Here is a 24,032-nt window from a genome sequence, read left to right on the forward strand (position 1 = left end):
TGTTATCGGTTATGGCAGGTATTTAAGCCGGGCTGAAACCACAGTGCGGGGTCTTTGACAAGGCTCAGTCCTGCCCACAGACCCAGCATGTTGCAGCAACTGAAACAAAGGTATCGTTTATATTCTCTACAAAGAATTATACAAAGTGTTTGATCAGTAATTGGCTTAGTCATCCGATATTATAGCTTACTTTAGTGGAGAAAAGTTTAGTTTAGTTCTCCATTGTGGAGATAGGCTTTTGTTTGGTAAAATAGTGTTTGTCATTTGTTATTGACAACGTGCTTCAATACAAAGAAGACAATAAGCGCATGCGAGCACCATCTCGTTTTATACCTTACCTGCGGTTGAGAGTCTCCCTTTTTACACTAGAAGACTGTGGTAAAAAAACTACAACCCCACTTTGTCACAGAATGTATAGCTAGAATTTTTGTGCACATTATACCATCGTCTGATATTCATGATGTACAGTAATTGAGATGATTTAAAAATAAAAATAAATATGAATACATAGTTGTAAATTAAATAAGGGTGTTTTAAATATGACCCTATCAAAACCTTCGTAGTTGTTTTAAATGATACGCAGTATGCAATATAAAGCATTTGCGTTGCATGGTGTCAAAAGAAAAAAAAATGTTGAAGTGAAGTTTCTGTAGCCATGAGAACGATCTGTTGACTGTCATGATTGTGCAATTTCGTGCTGTGTGAATGGGTATTTTAAATAAGTGCCAGAATTTCAAGCAACAGCCTACACTATTCTGATGTGCGGCGCATTCACTTCATTTAAATACTCCGGCCTACATTTAGATGCACAAATGCAGTTTTCAACACTCCGCACTTAATACATAGCCCGTAACTTTTTAGATGTGCACTTGCGCAGCTCAAAATTAAATACACACCTGCATCTACTTGCACTTGCCGTCTCTTAGTACGCAAGCCCCATTGTGTACTTGAGCATGCATAGAATATAAGGCTATACAGGAGTGGCTGTGGTCAAGTACTGTTTCCTGAATGAATAGCAAGTGCTCTGTTTATTAGAAAGTCAGCTACCGCCCATTGATTTTTCTATTGCTGTTTACAACTGACCACATGCCACTAAACATTTTACATCTCTCTACACTGGCCCTCATAAAAATGGAAACCGTCATTGAGCATCCATTCTCTAAAGGTTCACAAGCAACAGTTCAAAAATTAATTGGAAATCGGTGTTATTTTTATCAAACAGTCACAGTTTCATCAAGCACTTTTGAGTATTGGTTGATTTCACCATATGGATAAGACATAAACCACATGTATTCTGTCCCAGTTGTTAGTATTGTATATTGTATATTTAATATATGTAATGGTATACAGTATTTGAAAAATGAACACTAAATACAAATATACATTGCATTATATATTTAATACAAATCACCTATAAATAACACAGAAAGGGAAAATATACATACATTTGTTCCCAAATGGGTCTAATGTTCAAAATCAGACTTAAAAAAATAGTGAAACTAAATTAGCCTTTTTCTTAGTTTTGACTACATTATGTTGTACAAAAAAAAATCGCAAAGTTTACAGATAAAAAAAGAAATATAACCCAGCCTGAGGATACAGAATATTTTATCTAATCCATAAAACTCTGAAACGAGCTGTTCGTCCACCACCAGCTTTGAAGAAAAATAGCAGAAATGAAATAGAGCAACTCACCGGCATATTCCCACCAGGCTCTTTACAGGGCAAGCTGCACTCTCACTGTATATGAGCTTCAACTCCAAGCACTTGGACTGTGAGAAAGCAAGGTTATATCTCTCTCAAACTAGGGATGTTTATCTGGGAAGTTCTCCCCTTCAATAATGTTACAGTTGTTATTTGACACTGCTTTTACACTCTGGAAAATGTCCAAATGAATGCACGGTTTTGCAACAGGAAGCCACTAAGTACTGACACAATGTCATCAATCTCTGCACGCACTTACTCTCTGTTCTGCAATGGCAGGAGAGTCCTCCTGCAAAGCTACAGAGATTAGAACGTAACTGTGTTTTAATACCGGCATGAACAAACATACCTGGCTGCACAAAAAGTCACTGTTCACACAGAAATAGATTAGTGTAAATTTAGACAAGAGCCAGGCTGGTTGCATTAACTCGAGGTAATGCTCAGAGAAAGAGAGAAATCACTAGATCAGAAACAAAATTATTTGACCAGCTCCTGCTATATTAATGCACTGCCATGAAGTGGCACACAGAACCACTACAATTGTGTTCTCTGATAAATCACTGCTCAGTTTTTGCTTGCTTAACACACATATACAGACCCACAGCCATACATACTCTTATACTTATCACAGTGAGATCATATTTCTATTTCATATTTGTATCAATATGAGAACCTCAAGCTCTCAACATGGATTAACTGGAAGTAATGTTGACTACAGACCAACAGCAGGATAGAAAAACAACTACAGTATATGTTGGTGTGGGTTGTAGGAGTAAACATAGTATATTTTGATGAAAAGTAGTTTAAGTATGACATCGACTTGGTTTCAGAGACCACCATGTTATCTTAGAATTTTTAATGAATCCTAATGTTATCATTTCATAACCTGAGAATTAGTTAGTGACATGCTTTACAAAGAGCCTACAGCACATCATGCCTCTTTCATGCTATGTACTTTGAAACAGCTGTTAACTTTGTTAGTGAGCCTCATTTTGTTGCAGGGATCTATCAGATAAAAACAAGTTCAGCTTGAGGACACTTTAGGCATTTTATGCTATTCTGTTGTCTATAAATTGAACTTCCTGTTGCTTTTGTCTGTGCCTGTTTGATGCTGACAATGGGGGCGTTGCCCACAAGTGTACGTGGCAAATAACAGCCATCTCAGGGACTGCATACAGCAAAAAACAGAACAAAACCCACTGCAGAGTCCCCTCTGAAGCAGGCCACTTTTAGGACGACTGGACCTGTTTTGGACCTGGGACGGCTGCATTTACAGTACAAAAAAAGCTGTAAGCCGTCTCAGAGTTGGCTTAAAAGTGGCTAGTAGCAATATCAACAAAATTACATTAAAGGAGCTCTATTTCAGCAATTGAATACATAACCATGAGAAATCTCTTACAAAAACTGTCAAGTATACTATCTATATTATACTATGGGGTCTATTTTGACGGTCCAAAAGTGGCAGATCCTAATACTGCTCCAGTAAAATGTATAAACCTGATTTTTAACATAGCTCATTTTACAGTAAAACATTACAAATGACATTTCCATGACATTTTATTCAGGCTGCTCAACACACAAGGAACTGGTCAGAACTTACTCAAGGCAATTCAGGGGCATTCCCCATCATATTAGAACCGCAAACAGACTGTATTATAAAACACTACAAAATATCAAAATCCCCCACTCCAGGTGGTAGACCTTTAATGCCAGGCTAATTGTGTCCTAGCCAAACTACCCGAGCTCCTCTTGTGATATAAAAAGTACAATTTGTATTTGCTTAAATGAGAATATGCCCATTGAATGTACTCCTTCGATGACTCTAACAAGAGATAAAGACAAACTCATTGATTACCAGAGGAATTTGTTTAGAGAAAATCCCCTGCTGTGTTGGTCAGCCAGACTTATGTGGATTATAAATTGAGAGAACTGTTATAACCCTTTAAGGACCATGATCGTGTTAACACAATCATACTGAAGTGGGCTTCTAAGACCGCAATCGTATAAACACAATAAAAAAGCACTTTGTTTTTTAGACTTACAGGGCCACCATACTTTGCAGTACAGACTTAAAACACACATCAATGGACAGGGGAGGGGAGAGGGGCATTTGGTGTCTAAAGGACATCACAGTTTAAAGCAGCCCAGCAGAGACAAAAGCAGAAACAAAACATCACAGGAACTAGTTTTGAGCAAATAAAAAAGGGGAAACACTGTAAATCTGATGTATTTGACTTATAATTATATTAGAACATTTATTCTGTCTCATGTGTTTTAATATATATGTTTTTACAACATTTATAAATATCAAGAAACGAGTGGATATAAGCATATTATTTCATGAACTAAATGTATCAGGTACGTTTTTTCCCTTATTACTGATAATAATGAAATGAGTAACTATTTTTTGAGAAAACAAATCGAGAGTAGTGTCCATTGTTGCTTATAAAGACCCTGAGAACAAACATGTATTATGTCATTGCAATCACTCAGGTGAACCAATGTCTTGTAACCTGCCCAAACATCAATATTTTTCAACAAAACTTTCAGGAAGTATTGTAAGGTCCCTCGGGTCATCTCTAAGCAGAATACATAATAAAAATTACTTAACACTAGAACCGACAAGATTTCGGACTACATACAACAGCCGCATCTGCAAAATGCGCAGCTCCATTTTAAAACGGCTTCGATATGAAAATGAAAAACAAACAATCGGATACATCTTAATCATGCATAACATTTTCAGAGCAGAAACACTGCATTTACATTGAAAATTAAACTTTTTTCTTATTTTTTTCAAAAAAGAGCACATATACATAAACATGAAAAACTATAATAAAATAAACTTCATGCAATTAACTTCTGTGTAAACAGGTGTAGAAAGCTGTATACACATATAAAATTATAAAACATAAATAACTAGTTATAAAAATAGCGTAAAACAAAAATATAACATAACTTATGCAATGTGAAAGCGCTTTGAGTGAAACAGAGTTTAAAGGCTGTCTGTTCAGAGTTCTATTACAGCTTTCTAAGTATGCAGAAAACATGCTTTTCAACTGTACAAGTGCATTTTCCACAGACCTGCCTTTTCACAACGTGCGCAGACATCAAAAGTTCTGTTTTTATTGCATTTAGCAACCTGGCATTGTCTCCGTGTGACAGTGGGTGCAGCGCAGGCTGAAGATTGAGGGGCATTTGCCAGCCGGCTTTTGTGTCTCTTATCAAAATGTTTCTGCCATAGCTCCAGGGCTAGCTGCAAAATGAAGTCCCTCAGAGTGATTGTGTTGCCGGTGCACTCCTTGTATAAAACCAAAGCGTTGATGGCTGCCAGGTCCAAAACATTATAAAAAACAGGCCACCTGCGAGTACCACCTTTGACAGAATACAGCCATGCCATTTGATCCAGTATATCCACACCGTACTAAAATGCAACAGTCCCTGGCTTGCGTTTAGCAGCAGTCCCGATGGTCACTGATCTGTGCAGAGCTTAGAATACACACATTTTTTATTTTTTTTGCACCGTCACACTCAGGGTGGCACAGTCGTTCTGCCTGAGAAATGTAGTGTAAATAATAATAATATATGATGTGTAGAATGACTTTCATCAGTGTTTCAAGCACTCAACAGGATTATAATATGTTATTTCACAATGACGTTGATTTTATTACAAAGCCCAGACTAAATTATCGACTATATTGTATTGATTTCAATATGCCGCATAAACTGCGGGTCTGGCGGTTGAAGAAGCAAGTGCTTATAACTTATTCATTTTTACGATTCTGCAACTGAAACACCATATGGGTATTTAATTCAAATATTTAGTAACACTAAGAACGGACATGCACGAGATATTCACATACGCGGAGATATTTAAATTTGAAATGCAAAAGCCGTTCAAAAAGCAGCTATGGCGGTGCTAGTGTTAAAAAAAAATATATATATATTCTGTTGAAAAAAAGCAAAAAGCTTGTATCGTTTCTGAAGTACTTTATAATATTCCACAGAGTGTTCTGAAAAAATGGACACCATTTGCAAGATGCTACTGTAAAAAAGTGATTTGTAGTGAATTTTTATAGGAAGAGTCAACTACAGCCAAAAAGCACCTGGTCCTGGGGGAGCATCCCACTGAAAGATGCTTGGTCCTGAAAGGGTTAAAAAAAGATCCCTGCTGTGATGATTGGCTAGGCTTGACTTTGTCAAGAACATTCATATTGTTATCAGAACTAGGTATCAAACTTCAAACAGATTTTGTTTACACCTTGTATCTTGAAACTGGTAACAGCACCATGTAAAGTTCTTACAAACATTGTGTCTCCGAATGTGATTTCCATAAGTGATCTGGTCAAAAATAGAGTAATACTGCAATGTAGTGGACGATGGAGATGGTTCAGTTCAGAATTAAATTAGCATTGTATTCAATGGGAACATATGTTAACTGTTATAAAAACAATATTCTTGTGAACTCTTAAATTTACAAACATGTAAAGTATTATAAAATGTAGAGTATTAAAAGCCTTACATAAATAAATACTAAAAATTAAGTAATTTATCATTCAAGAAATTGATTAAAATCTGATTAATTAATTAGAATGATAATTATGGGACGTATATGATTTATTTGTGGTATTGCATTCTGTGTAATCACATCAGGAAAATAGAAATGTGATTACTAAATAAAAACAAATAACTTAGGAACTTATTTCACAAAATAGTATATTTAACTGAATGCATTTCTGTGATTCACAATCTTTTGTTCAAATGAAAATGAGGAGGTGTCTTTTTGTTGAAGTTGTGATGTCATCTGCTTACATTCAAAACAGCCAATAAAATTACCTGATTGAGGATTTACCAATGGAATGACTAGGAGAGTCGTCCAATTACATGACAATAATCTGAGAAACTATTAACCTATTCTGACCTATTCTCAAAATTTATAAAAATGCTTGCAGCACAGAAAATCGATCTCTCAATATAACAAAAATTCTCTCAACAACAACTTTCCAAGTACTCTCTCTCAAAGGAAAACTCTCCAAGGACTCTCAGAGCAAATCAAATCTCTCTTTCAAGCAACTCAAAAGACAATACAACTCTTGGAAAAGCAACACTGAAACATCTAAGTGTGTACAATTGGACTGAATTGCTAAAGACTCAACAAATCTCAATATTCTAACTTTAAGGAACGAAAACAAACACAGTTGCTGTACAACAAAACAACTTCATGAAGAAAATATCTTAATTCAAATGATCAATAAAAATCTAAAAGTATGCTAAAATAAACAAAGAAAAAGTAAACAGAAGAATACTGAAGTTACTTAATACCAAAGTGCTTTTTAAATCTTCTCGAATTGGCGCTTCCTTGTTACAAGCATCATCTTAAGCACATCTTAAGCTTTTTACTCCCTTTTACAAGAAATACCTCTAAATATAACAATTAGCGGAAACAGAGTTACTGGGTTTAATAACCGTCTAATTGATCTGACTATTTGACAATGATGAAATATCAAATATCAATTGAAATATCAAATTCGGAGGCTTCCAAATGGCAGGTGTGGTGCGGATGCAGTAATCCCAAGAACAAACAGACAAAAAAGTACGGGTGAAATGGTTAATTTAATGATTATTAATCCAATGGTCTGATGACCAGCCAGCAAATAATAATGAACTGGCAATACACAAGAATGTGTATTTCACAGTAATCAAAAGGGTTGCAGTCCCGTAAATAATAAGCACAGTACTAACACACACAATTAGACACACACACAATCACAAATCCAAAAAGTGAGTGCTCTCAGTGCTTGTGGTGAAGTACAATATAATACGTGCTATACTTGTGAACAAGTGCTGATAACAATGTTAGTCGTGACTGTAGTGCAGTGTTGATCCGGTTTTGTGCGGCCCTTGGCGACAGCTCCGGATTCGTGTTTAGCCGTCTAGTGCTATATAACAAAAACACAGACAGTTACTAAACAGACACGAACAAACAAACAAAACACTCACAAATATTTTCCCGTAGGCTTTCTCTGCGTCTCACACGGTCCTTCCAGTCTTGCAATAAAACCCAAGCGAAGGAAAAGATTTACAATTCTCCGGCCCCCTTTATGCAATCATTCATGACCCCTTGGTAAACGATTGCAGCTGACTCTATTGCCTGCAGCTGCTACCTCGTTTACCTTCCGGGTCAATACGTTCCTGCAGCGGAGCCCTGTCTTTTTCCAGGCTGACTGACTTTCCGACCCAGGAAATTAACTGTCAGGCCAACCCATCCAAAGCCTTTCCCTTTCGCTACTTTGCGCCCTCACAGGTCGGGAGTGAGATTTACAACCACAACTCATATTTCTGTCATAGGAAGTTTTACTAATTATGTTCAAGTGTTTATGATGTGTTTTGCAAACTTGTCAGTAAAAGTGCTTAGCTTATAAGATCTATCTAGGCACAGCAACTAAGCTGATTTCAAATAGCAAAATAATAGCCAGTGCTATTTGAGCTAATTAAGAAGTTACTGAGTCGAAGAGGGGAAAGAAAATCTAAACTTTTTTTGAGCTGGTACAACTCTAAAAGGATACTTGCTATTTTACTGATGTAAAGAGTAACCATGTAGTTTTTGAGTACGATACACTTAACACAGACACTCAAAAATAGAAATTTCTGCAAATTTTTTTGTTAAGTTTTAATAGGTCATTTTAAGAACAATAAAGTGAGAAATGCAGAAATTATGAATTTATTTATGAAATAGAGGTGAACACATAACTGCGTATTACCTTTCAGTTCAGGGCGGTGAGCGTCTCTAGTCTCTTTTTACCATCTGCGAAACCTTGCTAAACTTAGGTCATTTCTCTCATTGTCTGATGCTGAGAAACAAATTCATGCTTTTCTGTCTTCCCAACTTGACTACCGCAGTACACTATTTGCTGGGCTCCCAGGTCATGCCATAACTCAACTGCATGTTACACAGAACAGAGCTCCTATGGTTCTCAGCAGAACTAAAGAAAAAGGCCTCACTGCACAGGCTCATAGTTTATAGTTGATTTTATGATGCGGGCCTGCTGTGCCTCCTATAAGTATACACAAAAAGTAAAGAACAGAGAGTTTTTAGTTATTATGCTCCTAGATTGTGGAATGCATTGCCACCTTATATCAGAAGTATTACAATTAATGGTTTTTAAGTCAAAATGTGTACACTTTTTTCTTTTAACTTTTTTTAAATGTAACTTTTTTACATTATATTATACCAAACTGTTTTTATTTGTATCTTGCTTTCTTTTTATTCTATTGCTTTACACACATGTATTTTATGTTTTACTTTCTTTTATTTGTCTTGTACAATGCTTTGAGATATGTTTTGTATGAAAGGTGCTATATAAATAAAATGGGATTTGATTTGAATTTGATTTGACATAATGGCAAAGGTTCCCTGAAAAACAAATAGTTGGTGATAAAACGGAATTTGATTCTCTTTCATAAACACCACAAATATGAAATGCACAACTCTGCATAATATTTCACGTAATAATTTACTGTCATTTATACTTTTTAAATTACATCCGGTAAAATACACACATTCTGACAAATATAAAAAATGAACACTAGAACACTAGTTCTTAAAAACAGAGAGGGAATGGAAAGGACAAAGGAAAACCTTAAAGGTAATTCATTCATCACTCTCTGCGCCCCCTGTGGTAATAGAAATTATTCTTAGGTGGGAAACAAAAAATTAGTAAAGCTGTCTTTACTGGTGTCAGTTCTGCTGGTAGGAGTCAGAGCGTCTTATGCTTCCGGATTGCTGCACAGATCTTATTTTGAAGCTGAGAGAACCCTGCCATGAATTGGATTCCTGCTCTTTCCAGCACAGTTTAATAATCCTGAAATCTTGCATGCATGTCTGTATTTCAGACAAAACTAAATGTCACACTCTGAAGGTATTGAATTGTATGCCTTTATTTCAATTTTACAGTTCTGTATTGTTACCATTTCTGTTATAAACATTTACCACAGTAAATGTACAGTTTACCATGCTGTTCATTTATTGTACTTTACCACAAGTGGCAGCTGGTGGCCATAAAAAAATGATCTCTCCCTGTTACACATCCTCCCCCTCAGAATGGCACCACCGGTCCATTCAAAATCCTACACCCCCATGCCTTCCCGAGAGAAAAAAATCAGCATCTGCAACTTTCCTGCTCGATGGACAACCCTGAAAGCATAGGGCTGCAGGGCCAAGTTATTCTGGCATTGTTATTTTTCATCCGGTGAAGCCACGCTAAGGGGGCCTGATCTGTCACCAGGGTGAAGTGTCGCCCCAGGAGGTAGTACCGGAGTGACTCGACTGCCCATTTTACTGCAAGACACTCCTTCTCTGGTACTATAGTTCTTTTCATGGAGAAGGAGCTTCCTGCTGATATACAGGACCGGGTGCTCGCTTCCCCTCTTACCGAAATCAGGACTGCACAGCACTGGCTTGCTACACAACCTTCGCTTCAGAGCAAGAAAGGCCCTCTGGCACGGCTCCGTCCACTGAACCATATTTGGGGCAGCCTTCCTGGTGAGGTCTATCAAAGGAGCAGAGAGCGTGGCGAAACTCGGTATGAACTTCCTATAATAGCCCGCTAGACCCAAGAAAGAGCGCATCTGGGTTTTGGTCGTAGGGACCGGCCAGTCAGCCAAGGCTTTCACCTTAGCAATCAGCGGTCTGATGTGGCCACCCCCTACTCGATACTCCAAATACTCCAACTCACTCTTCCAAGTGCACATTTCTTTGGGTTAGCAGTGAGCCCAGCCTCCCGCAAGGATTGCAGCACTGCCACTACTTTACCCAGATGACTCGGCCAGTCCTCACTGTGGATAACCACGTCATCTATGTAAGCAGCGGTGTACTGCTGATGGGGCCGCAAAATGCGATCCATCATCCGCTGGAACGTGGCTGGTGCTCGGTGCAACTCAAAAGGCATGGTCCTAAATTGGTATAACCCGAAGGGAGTCGAAAACGCTGTCCTCTCTCTGGATTCCGGGGTCAGGGGTATCTGCCAGTACCCCTTCGTTAAATCTAGTGTCGTCATAAAATGAGTCATGCCTAGACGCTCCAGTAGCTCATCTACCCGGGGAATGGGGTAAGCATTGAACTTTGATTTTTCATTAACTCGTCTGAAGTCAATGCAAAACCGAGTTGACCTGTCTGACTTATCCACCAAAACAATAGGACTGTTCCAGTCACTTTATTACCCCTAGTCTCAGCATCTCATCAATCTCCGTTTTTATTACCTGTCTTTTACGTTCAGGTATACGGTATGGCCTCTGGCGAACTGGCGCCCCCGGCTCAACTTCAATGTGATGATGGGCTACTCGAGTCTGCCCCGGGACTGGGGAAACCACATCAGGAAATTCTGTCACCAGCGCCTGAGCCTGACATTTCTGTGTTGGTGTCAGATTGTCCGCAATCTGTACCGACCCTGTTTTCGCCAACACAGAAAGATCAGGTCCCAGGTCGGTGACGTCATCTGCCCTCGCCACTACCAACGCCTCTTGTTGCAACCACGGCTTCAAGAGGTTAACATGATAAATGTGTATTTCTCTCCGTCGCTCCGGCTGGCAGATCTCATAATCCACCGTCCCAATCCGGCGTGGAACCTCAGAAGGTTCTTGCCACTTAGCCAGAAGTTTCGACTCAGAACTGGGTAATAATAGAAGTACTTTATCCCCCGGCTGGAATGTGCGTAACCGGGCTCCTCGGTTGTACTGTGTCTCCTGTCTGTGCTGAGCCTGCAGCAAATTGTCATGCACCCATTTTCCAACAGACTCAAGACATTTGCGCAGGTCCAACACATACCGGACTGTATTGGTCGAATTATCCTGCTGTTCCTCCCACATCTCTCTGACCAGATCGAGCACACCCCGGGGTCTTCGCCCATACAGCAGCTCGAATGGCGAAAAGCCTGTGAAAGCCTGGGGTACCTCTCTGATAGCAAAGAGAAGGAGAGGAATCAGATGGTCCCAGTAACGCACATCACTATCAATAAATCTACACAACATGTTCTTAAGGGTCTTGTTAAAACGCTCCACCAGACCATCGGTTTGAGGATGAAACACCAATGTCCTAAAAGCTTACATGTTCCGTGGATTAGTCAGGACATAAAGTTGGTGCCTTGGTCGGTTAGTATTTCTTTGGGGATCCCGACTCGGGAAAGGCCAGCTCGTTGGCAACAGATTTGGCTGAGGCGGAGCGAAGGGGAATGGCCTCGGGATAATGGGTAGTGTATTCCAGAATGACCAATAGGTGTGTGTATCCCGCCGCACTCCTCTCCAGCGGCCCAACCAAATCCATTCCAATACGCTGAAACGGAGCTTCCACTAGAGGCAACGGCACCAGTGGGGCCCATGGGATGGCTCTAGGACTGGCCTTCTGACACTCCCCACAACGTTTGCAAAAACGTCTGACGTCAGCATCCAGCCCCATCCAGTAGAACCGTGACACAAGCCTTGCTTTAGTCTTATCCCTTCCCAAATGACCAGACAAATGAATAGCGTGAGCCAGCTGCAGCAAATTTTCCTTAAAAGGATGAGGAATTAACAACTGGTGACGCACTTCCCTGGTCTGGGGCAATTTGTCAACACGGTACAGGAGATCTCGAGCGATTTCAAACTGAGGGTATGTGGCGGCGCGTCTGGGCTTGACCACCTGACCATTAACCACCGCTGCTTGGTCAAAGTGCCTGCCCAGCACATCGTCACGCCCTTGCTCGAGTCGGAAGTCACGGGAGTGAGCTAAAAAATCAGCTCCCATGGCTTGCAGCTCGGGATCAGGTCAGTCCTGAGCGGATGCAGCCGAACCAGGCCCCTGCACTGGCTCTGCGGCCTCCCCCCTTGACTCTTCACCAATCGCCCCCACCTGAAACTTCTCAGACCCCCTCCACTGCCAGTCCTCATTCTTAGCAGCCCGGTGCTCCCGTTTAGTTTTACAGGGTTTCAATTTATGACAGAACCACTCCGGGTTGCGAAAGGGAAAGATCGCTCCAATTATTTCCTCTTTCTTAGCCAATAGGGAGAACGGGGCCATCAGGGCAGCCAACCCATCCTTGAACTGCCCACAGTCCCGTCCCAGAACTACCGGTACTGGCAATCGAGGACACAACCCCACCTGCATCTGCATCACCTGCTGGCCAATTTTCACCAGCCAGCCATTCTTGCAATTCAATTACAAACATTTCTAACTTTTAATGGTATATTTGAGAAGTTTCAGTCTGGTTTTAGTGCTGCACATATCACTGAGATGGCCCTTGTCAGAGTTGTGATTGATCTGCTGACAAACTCTGACTCAGGCTTTCCATCAGTTTTAGTTCTTCTAGATACAAGTGCTGCCTTTGATACTGTAGGCCATTCCATCCTACTGAATTGTCTTGAAAGCACAGTGGTAATCTGGCCTTGTCCTATCCTGGTTCAAATTTTATCTTTCTGATAGGTTTCAGTTCATCTCTATTGGGGAGGTAAAATCTGCATTATCGGAAGTTGTCTGTGGTGTTCCACAGGGCTCCAGTCTAGGTCACTTGTTGTTTTCATTATATATGCTACCATTAGGTGACATTATCCGGAGCTATATTTGTCCCTCAAGCCAGGAATTTCTTCTGCCTGTTATTAGCTACTTGCCTTACAGACATCAAGCACTGGATGTCACAGAATTTTCTAATGTTGAATTCAGGTAAAACAGAGGTTATGCTAGTGGGCCCACAGAACCAGCTAAAAGGAAATGTGGGATTACATGAGCACGACTCTTGCAGTCTCTCATCAAAACATTTCAGATTCATATTAAGGAATTTACTAAAGTATCTTTTTACCATTTGAGAAATATAGCCAAACGTAGACCAATTATTTCCATATCTGATGCCGAGAGAAATGCATTCCTTTGTTTCATCTAGAATTCATTATTGTAATGCACTTTTTTCTGGTGTCCCAAAACGTGTGGTATCCCACTTGCATTTTGTTCAGAATAGCGCTGCTAGAATTCTGATTAAAACCAGAAAAAGAGAACATATTACCCTTGTTTTGGCCTCTTTACACTGGCTCCCTGTGCAGTATAGAATTGATTTTAAGCTTTTGCTATTAACTTATAAGGCCCTGAATGGATTAGCACCTAGTCTGATCTTCCAAACCGCACTCTGAGATCACAGGATACGTGACTGCTGGTTATTCCTAGGATCAAGGGAGGTAGGGCTTTTTCTTGTAGAGCTCTGAAATTATGGAGTGCTCTGCTCTTGTTTGTCAGGGAAGCGGTTTTCAAGTCAAGACTAAAAATGCACTTTTATAAAATGACTTTCTTATGTTGGTGGGTTTTAATGTAACTTCAAAATTGCTGCTTTTGTATTATTATGTGTATACTGTTGTTTAAATCTGTTATTCAAATGGTCTGATTGTGGCAGTTGTATGTGTGACATGCTATACAAATGTATTGTGGTTTGTTCTTTTTTTCTGCTATGTACTGTACAGTGCGTTGCAATACTTTTGTATAAAAAGCGCTATATAAATGCAATAAATAAATAAACTAGAGTTGCTAGCAACTATGAAGGCTTCCAAGCAGTTATTGTGAAATTTAAGCGCATTGGTTATTGTAGATGAATCGTAATCATCAGAACATTATGTTCTTATGTTCTTAACTGTGCTAATTGTGTCAATTTTGGCACAAATATGAGAAGACTTTTGAAAATTGCCCGAAATTTTCATTAAATGTAAGATGGCTGCCACACCATGTGACCAAAGGCTGCCATATTGACCATGGCACAACATTCCATAATCCTCTACATCTGTGTCAAATTTCGTGCATTTTGGTGCAGCCGATAAGAAGTTATAGGCAGTTTTATAGCCAGTTGCATATGTTGATGATGTCATGCATCATGTTTCACCTTTAGGAGAGGTCGTCACCGGCGATGACATTTTTTCATAGAGCACATATGACTTGCTATACATGTTCCATTATAACTTTGACTCTGTCGGCACACCCTAGGAGTTAAAATGTCAACGTAAATTCCAATATGGCCGCCACGCCGTGTGAGCAATTTGTTTCAAACTTCAGCAGTTATTACTTTCCAACGGTCTGTGCAATTGTGTTGACAATGAAGAGCATAAGTGCAATGGTGTTCTTGTTTTGGGTTGCAAAAGTTTTTTTTACAATTATCAATATGGCCGCCAAACCATGTGACCAAAATGTGTCATTTTCATATCAGCAGTACTTCACATGAGTCTCTATGGTCATATAAAGTTTCATGACTGTAGTGTATTGCACCTTGGGTTTATGCACGAATGTATGAAAATAGAGCCGCCGTGAAACGGTTATTTGCGCGCCGCGGCCATGTTTGTTAACGAAAAAGCGTGGATTTTACAAACAGTAGAAAGGACCTGGTCATGAACATGTGTGCCAATTTAGGTGTCAATTGACAATGTGGTTTAAGACAAGAAGATTGTTGAATATTTGGCGCCAATCCAGCGTAGCGGGCAAAGTAATTGTTCAATCGACCTCGATTGAACATATGTTTTTTATAGGCCATTGCTGCACTATCTGCTGCCTTTGTCATAGTTCCATCTTAAGTTGTTTTTAACGGCAAGAGTTTTGAAAAATTCCCCAAATTTCCACGAGATCCAAGATGGCGGTCGAACCATGTGACTTTTTCATTTGGGGATGCCAGTCTGGTTGTCCAGCCATAGGCATCTACTTACGTATGCGTTTTCATAACTCTGCGATGTTGTGTGTGCGGAAAAATAATAATAATAATAATTATAATAAACATAGCAATAACAATAGGCTTCCCCAGCCTTTGGCTTGGAAGCCTAATAAATATAGCAATAGTATGTACAGAATAGTATAGAATAAGAATTTGCAGTAAAATGTTTAATCACAATTTGATAAACAATTCTTCAGATCCCTAAAATTGCATTAACATGTAACGTCTCGCTCTTAGCACAAAACTAATCCCAACGGCAGGATTACCTCCCTGTATCAAATATACTCAAATTATTAACAAGGGGAAGGGCGAAGCGACAGTGCATCAAGGACGCGAGATCCCCCAATAAATACACTATAGAAACACGGGATAACCTTAAACATTTATTGGCTAAAATAATTGAAACTGTTCAACAAAACAAGATGGAAAAGAAGTTCTGAGCAAAAAAACAAAACATAAACAAGCCAGCAAAATATCCATTGCGAGAACAAAGTAACAAAATAAAACAAAAAAACAAAACAGTCCCGCAACAAAAATAAAAAAAACAACGATCTCACCAAACTCCTGGGTACCCGCTTGCTTGAAGATCCTCTCAGAAGATGATGACCAGTAATCCACAAAAACTATGAACATGCACTTGAAAAACCAACACCGTCAGCAACGTGGCGCATTACAAGCCGGCTCCAGGCTTTAGCGATCGTGGGCAGCAGAGGTGAACAACACCGGCTAAACAGCCTGAAACTGGAACAAAGCACTTGCTGATAAAAAAACAAATCAACTTCCAACAAGAACGACAGTCGAAGGTAAACAGGATCGCTCTACCATGGCAAACCACCCCGGGAAAAAGAACGCCGCGGACTTTTCAAAAACAAGGAATAGAGTCCCTAAACAGGAACTAAGGAGACGACAGGAACTCAAAAGGCAGGTAAGCAGCTCCCCCCTATGGCGTAACAAAGGTACTATTTATACTTGTCTAAAACAATCTTTCCATTAACAACGCTGCCGCTTCCAGCGAATAAGAACCTCGAAATGTATTTGGAACCTGGCCAGGCTTCCGTGCTGCCCAATTAAGGCGCAACACATGGTACGTTTATTGTACCATGTAGAACCAAACATTCAATTTAAGTGGCAGTGCCACAAACATATGCTAAATTGTGTCAATAGCAAGTTTCATGTCAATTAGACAAGCCCTTCTCCAGCTATATGCAAAAAAGTGTGACATAGAAATAGATGTACAGACAGACAGGCAACACCAATATCTCCAGAATCTGATGCTCATTAACGTAAGGGCAGCAGTGTTGAGTAGTGGTTAGGGCTCTGGACTCTTAACCGGAGGGTCGTGGGTTCAATCCCAGCTGGGGGACACTGCTGCTGTACCCTTGAGCAAGGTACTTTGCCTAGATTGCTCCAGTAAAAACCCAACTGTATAAATGGGTAATTGTATGTAAAAAATAATGTGATACCTTGTAACAATTGTAAGTCGCCCTGGATAAGGGTGTCTGCTAAGAAATAAATAATAATAATAAGTTATGAAATGGCTTGGATAAATTAAGTGCCGTGATTGGCTGAACAAGATCACATGACCGTGCAGTAATAATTGTCTTACCGCACGGCTATGACATCATAGACCAATAATAATAATTAAAAATGACTGACTTTCAACAAGTTAATGTTGCCCTTTCCGGAGGATTGTCATTTGAACAATTTCTTAATGAGATTGAAGCAGAACAAAATGTCTCTAAACTTCAGAAAAAACAAAAAAACTGAGTCTGTAAGTAGACACCTTAATATTTCTAACAGACAACTAGATGAAATTGAGGTGAACAAAATTGAAAAGAACACTAGAAAAACAACTTCATGGACAATGAATGTTTTTAATCACTGGTTGAAACAAAAAACATCAGCTTGGACTTTAAAACTGTGTCAAGTGTTAAATTGAACAACGTCCTAAGGCAATTTTATGCAACAGTTGGAGACGCTGAAGGAAATTAATACAACATATAAATTTGACTGGGTCTAAGAGCTTGCATAAATCACTATCTAAACAGGGTTTCTGTAGGTAGATATGTCAACATAATAACTGAAACAGAGTTCAAATCATCCAACAATGTTTTCATCTCTGTCGCCAAGAATTACAGAAAATCTGGCAACGATAATATAATAATAATATCTTTATATAGTGCCTTTCATAGTGGACCACCATCACAAAGAGCTTTACAGAGGTACGCTGTGAACTGTGCATTATATGCAGAGTCACTTACAATAGGACATTGATTTAACATCTCATCCGCAGGATGGAGCACAAGGAGGTTAAATGACTTGCTCAGGGTCACACAGTGAGTCAGTCAGTGTCAGAGGTGGGATATGAACAGATGACATTCTGGTTACAAGCCCTGACTGCCTCCAAGATACATTCCACCACCACCCTCCGATTTCAGAAACAGATTTAAACAAAATTCAACACTTGTGCGCTCTGCTGACAGCCATTGGGCTTTTAAACAAGGTCTGGTTCAATTCTATTTTGCTCGCCGCGGATGGGAAGGACTACGTAACCTGACACAGAAGTTGTTTGTCATCGATACAGATGAAAATGGTCTGGATTTTGTGACCCTGTTGTTTAATGCGCAAACAAAAAAACATAAAGATGTCAATGAGATCAACCGTGAAAGTACTTGTGGTTACATGTTTGCCCAGCCTGGTGATTCTATGTGCCCTGTCAACAGTTTTAAAAAATATTTACAAAAGTGTCCTTCAGATCCCAAATCATTCTACCTTCATCCCCTTAAAAAAAATTCCAGAATACAAATCAGTTTGGTATTCCCATGAACCTATTGGTGTTAATTACCTCAGAAACATGATGCCTCACATTCTCACAATGCACCCAGGCATGTGGTAATAAGTGTCTTACCGCACACCCTGTCATGGGTTATTTCTTATCTAAATAATGTAATATAAGTTTACGACTATTAAAGCCCTTCTACAAGAAAGCGCAAACCTTTCCAAAATTAAACAGCGAAAAAGACAATAAATAATCAACCAAAAATAAAGGCCCTTGGCATAACTAATACATTATGAATATTTGTTGTAGCATGTGTGGCAGGGCAGGAGCCTTGTGCATGTATGCATATATTGTAAATAGTTAATGGAGAACCAATTCTACACCTCCAGGCTGCTACAAGGCCATAAGCCAACGGACTGAAGATCGTCCACGCTGCCTGGATAAAGTCAAAATCTGTAAACTGTCCTCTGATCACTGTGTGTGTTAACCGGGATTGGAGCCTTTCTTAAAATAAACCTAAATCGCTGTTAGCTGTGGTTAGGTTATTGAATAATAAAGATTAGTTCAGGGATTATAGATCCCCCTAAAGTATAGTGAGGAGAGGTGCATAAGCAGGACCTCCATTTATTAGCAGAGTAACACCAGCTGTGTTCACGGCAACTTTTGTTTGTAGTTTTTGTACAGTGTTTTATTTTTGCTTTTCATACACTTTGTTGTATGTTCTTCATGTGCTACCATTGGTGTCACCTCAACCTCTGTCTTCATCTCCTGTCAATCAAGCAGCGAATATGCACATACGTCTCTCCACTATCATACTTGATGCACAGATACTTCAAATACTGTACTGGTGTATAAAATTATTATTATTATTTGTTTATTTAGCAGATGCCTTTATCCAAGGCGACTTACAGAGACTAGGGTGTGTGAACTATGTATCAGCTGCAGAGTCACTTAAAATTACGTCTCACCCGAAAGACAGAGCACAAGGAGGTTAAGTGACTTGCTCAGGGTCACACAATGAGTCAGTGGTTGAGGGGGGATTTGAACCGGGGACCTCCTCGTTACAAGCCCTTTTCTTTAACCACTGGACCACACAGCCTCCCTAAAACCAACATTATTGCAGTAAATATATTTTTAAAAAAGAAAGATCACTAAAATATATATTTTTTAAATATTGGTTCATTCAACAGTTGTTTTTTCTCTGCATCCTAAACCAAACTTATTAGTATTTTACGCATACAGTGTATGGGGTTAGGATTTGTTTTCAACTTTCACCAACATGTATTGCTTATTTTAAACATTGAAAATGAAATTGAAAAAGGGAATTTTTTGTCCATGATCATGTCAACAATAACTGGTTAAAGTTGAAAATTGAAACCACTACGGCTTGTTTCATCCAATAAAAAAGTGTTGACAAAGAAACCTTGAATACAATATTGAAAAGTTCACTAAAAAGACAAAACCTAAAATATAAATCAAAGATTTAGTTAAAACATTGCCATGGCATGAATTTAAATGTAAAGGATTGCACATTATACGTATATTCCGGTTGCTAAAATAATGATGACCCTTCTTACTACACCTTCTGTCGCTTTGACTCACAAAGAAAAAAAAAAGAGATTTATTAAATGGACAATGGAGTATCCTAAAAGTCATTTTCATCTGCTGGCTCTTGAACACTTAAATTTGTAAAAACTTGAAACAATAGTGCAACCTGTGTCAATATTAGACTAATTAACTGCAGTGCTCATTGTTTATTCATTCACATCTCTCTAGCTACAACCTCTTACCATGAGGCAGAGCTGAAGTCAGTCCCCAAAAGGCATAAACAAAGAAGCTAACCTTAATTTGCAATCTGCATCATTCTATGCTGTGAAATGCACCAACGGTAAAGTCTGAGTCTGAATATTGATTTAGAGGATGTCAGAAGCAGCAAATTACATTTGTCATTTTTTTTAGAGAAAAGGCTGCAGTACTGTAGTGAGGGTAAATAACCTTGCCTACTCAGACTGTTAGCAGACTATATTAATCCTTTGCTATACAATCCCATTGGGATCATTGAAAAAGATACTGGTTTCCCATTAGTTACAAAGAAAATAATTTTTTAACAAACATTTTACCTCCTGCTGGAAGGCCACATAATTTTTAGTTTATAGACCATTATATTTCAAATGATATGGCCGCACCCTCTTTGGTTAAACTGAAGTTTATTTTCTTGTTTTTTTTACATTCTTTTTTGAATAAATAAATTAAGTTGGAAAAAAAAGTAATATTCATGCATTTACAACAGCCGACCATCAGGGGTATCCAATAATGGTAAAACAAAAACCTACATGAGAGTAAACTTCATGTTTACCCCCAAAAACCTAGTCTGTAGCATCTTAACATTTCAATCCAGTTATCTCCTTCACTGCACTGCAGAATACATGACACTTCAACAAACAAGCTAAATGCAATGTATCCATCTATTCCAATGATTATGACATATTTGTAGAAATACCAGATAAATACCAACTTGAGTATATGAAACAAACACAGTTCCAAGTTGTTAGAGCTAGTGGAAATTTTTGATATTATAAAAATATGAAGCTCTTGTGAGTTGTACTGTTGTATAATATGGATACAGGTTTAAAAGTAGACCAGGTAAAACCCATTGTATTGCTTGCTTTATTTAAGAAGGGGATCAGATATATGTGACACACTGCTGCAATGTCGTGTCCTTGTGGGATAGTTTAATAAACCCACCCCTTACAATTATGGTGAGCATGTCTAGACAGTAAATAAATAGAAAATGATAGATTGTAAATATAAAACCTGCAGTAGCGTGTTTATAGGTAGTATTTGAATATGCCATTACTTAAACATAATGGACACTGCCACAGCCAATCAAAATGCAGCACTTAGGTCATTATCCGCCAGTTGATGCCTGCCACATTAAACAAAAAGCCTCATTAATTTCTCTAAATTCTCCAGCAGTTACACACACACACACATGGAAAATGAAAGCTACTTAAAACAGTTTATTGAAATACAAAGTGTAAAGCTACTGGTAGGGTGGACCACAGATATTTGCATGACATGCCAAAAGTATTGAGAATCAATAACAACAGCTGCAGCTACAGAAAGCATTTTAACTAGTTTCTGGCTAGCTTGAAAGCAATTATCCTGTACAATGCAAGGACCCCAGATGTTAAAACACTTTTTTGCTGTTCAATCCATGAAATATTCAACAACCTATTTTTATATTTCAAAAAAGGCACTTTACAGAAAGAGCTATGTGAAGGCAGAGATGCATAAGAAAAAAGATGTACCGTAGTTTAAAAGAAGAAACTGTTAAAAACATAATTGGTTAAAAATGACTAACTTTCCATTGTAAAATTCAGCAGTGCTGTTCTGATATGTACTGCTGATGAAAGTACCTGAGTTAACCATTTACAGACTGAACTTTGTAGGTGCTTAAGATGGGTGGCTGCTAAGTATACTGCCTTTCTCATTCACTTGTATTTAAAGAAGATCTGTTCTGAGCTTCACTGGTTTGTTCAAGTGATGCTTAATACGGGTTGTACTGTATTTGAGTTATCCACATTTGCAAAAAAATGCATATAAATCATCATTATGTTGTCAATAACTACCATAACACTATAATTAACATAAAAAATGCAACACTTTATTAGGGCGAAAGGAAGCTTTGCAGGGTGCATATTGTAATAATAAAGCTATGAAGAAAATAGATTAAACCAGGATATGAATTGTCAATGAAAACCTCTTTAAACTATGACAGAAGAAAACAATCGGTACTGATGAAGAAAGATGCAAATGGCAATGGATGAAACCCATTTGCAGCAAAAAAGATGCAAAACTGATTGAACACACAATAAGGAACTACAGCACTAAAGAAAATCAAATAAAACTAACTAGTCCTATTTAACATACCCCCACCACCCACCACCCACCCAAATGAACAAATCCATAAAAAAAATGCTTACATGTTCAAGTTTGTCCTTTTTTCTTAGCCACACACTTGCAGAATAGTCATGTTGCTGAACAGTACTGTACACGTTAGAACCAACTCGGGTGAGAGATGTGGAGGTGAGCTCGGGTCGGCTCTTCAGCCTCAGCTGCTCGAACCCTTCCGCTGGTAGCTGGCCTGGCTGCACTTCCATTTTGTCATGACAGGTGCCTGTCCGTAGGCAGGGATCTCACAGCACTTTGCCCAATTGTGTGTGTGCTGCAGCTCCCTACTCGAGTTAGACTGCCTGTAGCTGTAGCTGTAGCAGCAGCAGCAGCAAGCTGGGGCAGTGCTGATCAGGACTCTCCCGTGGAGCTAAGTGGGAGGGGCAGACATGCAATGTACTGTAGCTGTGGTGCAGTGAGCTGCAGCTGGGAGAAATAATGAGAAAAACAGCCTAAAATGTTCAGGTGCTAGGATTGCATGTCAGGGGCACTCTACATCAAATTAGGGTTTTCAAGCTAAAGGTGCAGATAGCACTCTCACATCCATTTCTCTACCTTTTCATACAGTTCACTTCCGAATTAGAGCAGCTGAATTGCCTGCATGAAGTATTTATTTGCTAGGCCTTAAGTGCAATAGTTCCCACTTCCCTCGGTTTGTATTTTAAGAAGTCATTACATACCTTACCATAGACTGGTATGACTTGAAACTGAAATAAAGCAATACAGAGTTAAAAAATATCTTAAAGCTGAAGTCTTGCTTTCCTTATAACTCTACAGTTATACAGTTATAATATTTAATAATTAATACTAATACTTGATTACTGTAACTGGTCTCTGAGCATCCTTCGCCAACATTTTAATACACAGCCCCCTCCCCACCCATACTTCCTTTGCTCAATAGATAGTCCAAGCATATCTTCAAACACTAATGACTGATTCCACAGACCTTGATTAGCACTAATCTTGGCCTAACTAATGTTACCATAGGTAAAGTGCTCCATGATCTGTGCAGACAGTCGTATATCATAAATAATGATGTAAAACTGTAAGAATCTGAAAAAGTGTCAACACTGCCAGTATGCTGAAGAAGAAATGAACTGAACAGTTTGTCTACTTGACTTGTTTGACCCTTTTGCACAGGGTAATGAAGTAATGTACGCAAAAGAAAATATACAAGGCCTGTAACTGTGGTTAGGACCAGATGCTGAATCTGTAGAACCAGATCTTGCGGGCTTACAATTTGGTTGTAACTGGTAATTTATTGTTGAAAAAAGATACCTAGGATTACCACAGCCTCCCTTAATAAGGTGTGATGGAGTGCTTTGTGTGATTTTTTTTTTTTTAAATAATAGATGCTCAGTAATCGGATCCCGCTAAGCAGTGAATGGCAAAATAACACTGAATAAACTTGTAGTTTTCAAACTACAGTTGGCAACCCTAGCATGCGTCAGTGGTTCATTGCATGTTTTTCCATGTTATTACTATTAGTACTAGTAATGTATTTTTAAAATGTGAACTAGGTATTATAAATGAGATGTACTTTTAAAACATCAATGACACCATGGGCTACTTAATACATTTAAATGTGTCATGCATTAGAGAAGATTAAATTACTTCCGGATTGGCTAGTCTGTGCAGTGAAGTACAGTATATAAATATTTCGGTTTTGAGGTAGTTGATGATGGCATGGAATAATAAAACAATATAACAAGACCTTGTTTTTCTCCATGGATATTAAGAGACTAAGTTCAAGTAAGTTATTGCTTTTCTTATGTAAATATCTGTTAACATCTATATGTATATGTTTCATATTGCAATTATGTTTTAATAGTTTTCTGTATTTTGTAAGACTTCGATATTATCGATATCGAAATACTTGCACGATATCGATA

General features: G+C 38.8%; 1 protein-coding gene across 2 annotated transcripts in view; it reads right to left on the reverse strand.

Moving 5' to 3' along the window:
* Window positions 1-22,427, reverse strand: part of LOC117410474 (inactive phospholipase D5-like) — a 202,524-nt gene extending 180,097 nt beyond the window's left edge. The window contains exon 1 of one of the 2 annotated variants that reach the window (XM_034017045.3): window positions 22,173-22,427. In XM_034017045.3, the coding sequence (XP_033872936.1) occupies window positions 22,173-22,349 (177 nt within the window). In that variant the 5' untranslated portion in view covers window positions 22,350-22,427. Of the gene's footprint in view, window positions 1-1,695; window positions 1,818-22,172 lie in introns of those variants that run through there. The other variant, XM_034017048.3, reaches the window with a different exon arrangement.
* Between the last annotated feature and the right edge of the window lie 1,605 nt (window positions 22,428-24,032).

The sequence above is a fragment of the Acipenser ruthenus genome, chromosome 6 (assembly GCF_902713425.1).
Source record: "Acipenser ruthenus chromosome 6, fAciRut3.2 maternal haplotype, whole genome shotgun sequence".
NCBI lineage: Eukaryota > Metazoa > Chordata > Actinopteri > Acipenseriformes > Acipenseridae > Acipenser > Acipenser ruthenus.